General features: G+C 46.5%; 2 protein-coding genes across 2 annotated transcripts in view; both read left to right on the top strand.

Annotated features, from left to right (window-relative positions):
- The window catches only part of LOC117952044 (nuclear pore complex protein Nup133-like), a 9,290-nt gene extending 9,092 nt beyond the window's left edge, over positions 1-198 (top strand). Inside the window, exon 8 of the mRNA XM_034884108.1 lies at positions 154-198. Within this exon, the coding sequence (XP_034739999.1) occupies positions 154-198 (45 nt within the window). The remainder of the gene's footprint in view (positions 1-153) is intronic.
- Positions 199-345: 147 nt separating this feature from the next.
- Positions 346-1,751, top strand: part of LOC117952088 (nuclear pore complex protein Nup133-like) — a 1,908-nt gene continuing 502 nt past the window's right edge. The window contains exons 1-2 of the mRNA XM_034884192.1: positions 346-450; positions 1,339-1,572. Coding sequence (XP_034740083.1) covers positions 394-450; positions 1,339-1,572 — 291 coding nt within the window. The 5' untranslated portion in view covers positions 346-393. The remainder of the gene's footprint in view (positions 451-1,338; positions 1,573-1,751) is intronic.

Raw genomic sequence — 1,751 nt, forward strand, 5'->3', positions numbered from 1 at the left:
TGTGTGTGTGTGTGTGTGTGTGTGTGTGTGTGTCACTTAGAGGGAGGAGTTATAAAGTCTGACGGCCACAGGCAGGAATGATTTCCTGTAGCGCTCTGTGGTGCATTTTGGGAGAATGAGTCTTTCACTGAAAGTGCTCCTGTGATTTAACAGCAAGCCATGGAGAGGGTGCGAGACATTGTCCAAGAGGACATGTAGTTTGGACAGCGGTCCTGTTCCTGTTGATGTCATTTTTCCTTGTCTGTCTGTGGTTTGTTAAAGAAAAGCACCGGATCCGGTTCCAGTATTGCCTCCTGAACAATTCTGTGTTTGTCGGCCCCCTTTTTTTTTTTTTTTTTTTTTTTAGCTGAGGACCAGATCTCGGTGAAGGTGGACGAGAGCGGCTGGGCCTGGATGGTTTGTGGAGAGAGACTGATCATCTGGAAGATCTGCCAGACCGCCGTCGCCAAGGTAAGGTTCAGAACCTAAAAACTGCTTAGTGGGAAAACAACGACCGCCTTTACAACTGGAACTTTTCCCCTTCCTCGCAGGAGTCATCCCTAAAGGATCAATAAAGAGAAGTCTAAGTTTACAGTCCGGAGAATTAAAGGGATAGTTTGGATCCTTTAGTATTTAGGGGGGTATTAAGGGGGAGGGAGCATCACCAGAAGCCTTCAGAAACGACATCATGACGGTACTTATGCCACGATATGATTTTATGCAATTTTAAACATATTGCAATATTCTGCGATGTATTGCAATTTACAACCTTTTTTCCAACTGCTGATTTTTTCCCAAATTTCAAATGACGTCCCCAAAAGGAAACCATGTTTTAACTAAAAAGAAACACTTCCAGGTTGTATAAGGAACTTCTCCATAGAGGGGGGCATTGAGAGCGAGCTCTCTTTTCCGATGACGCCCTGACTACAGCACAAATAAATCAAAGGAAATAAAAACAATCTCAAGAACACATACAAATAAAATATATAGACCACAAATAAATATTCTTAGCCAAAAACACAATACCCTAATTACTTGAGAATTTATTGAGAATTAACTGCTGCAGTCAGTATGAATTAACATTTGAAAAACCTGTTAAATTATATATATTTCAATATATAAGTCGCACCTGACTATAAGTCGCAGCAACAGCCAAACTATGAAAACAAAGTGACTTCTACTCCGGAAAATACGGTAGTTTGCGTTACTGTACAACTTTGGGAAATTCAGACAAAGCCTTTAAAACACCAACGTCTACCAACCCTCTCTATGTGTGTGTGTGTGTGTGTGTGTGTGTCTGTGTGTGTGTGTGTGTCTCTGTCTGTGTGTGTGTGTGTGTCTGTGTGTGTTTCCCTGCAGCTGTCGGTGTGTAAGGAGCTGCAGCTGCCCAGCAGCGAGTACAACTACACAGCCGACCTCGTGGCGGTGTCGTCCGGCGCTCCTCTGGAGACGGCGGCGGTGCAGTCCATCTCCGTCCTGGCGGTGTCTGTGGAGGGAACGGCTCGCCTGTGGCCCAGCATGGCCCAGGAGGGCAACTACACCGAGGCCGACGTGGACCTGGGAGACCTGTGCAACTTTGTTGTCGCTGTCCGTGTACGTAAATCTTTTAAAAAGTGTGGGTGTGTGTGTGGGTGAGCGTGTGTGTGGGTGAGCGTGTGTGTGGGTGAGCGTGTGTGTTGTGTGTGTGTGGGTGAGCGTGTGTGTGGGTGAGCGTGTGTGTGGGCGAGCGTGTGTGTTGTGTGTGGGTGAGCATGCGTGTGGGTGAGCGTGCG

Source organism: Etheostoma cragini, chromosome 2, assembly GCF_013103735.1.
Source record: "Etheostoma cragini isolate CJK2018 chromosome 2, CSU_Ecrag_1.0, whole genome shotgun sequence".
Taxonomy (NCBI): domain Eukaryota; kingdom Metazoa; phylum Chordata; class Actinopteri; order Perciformes; family Percidae; genus Etheostoma; species Etheostoma cragini.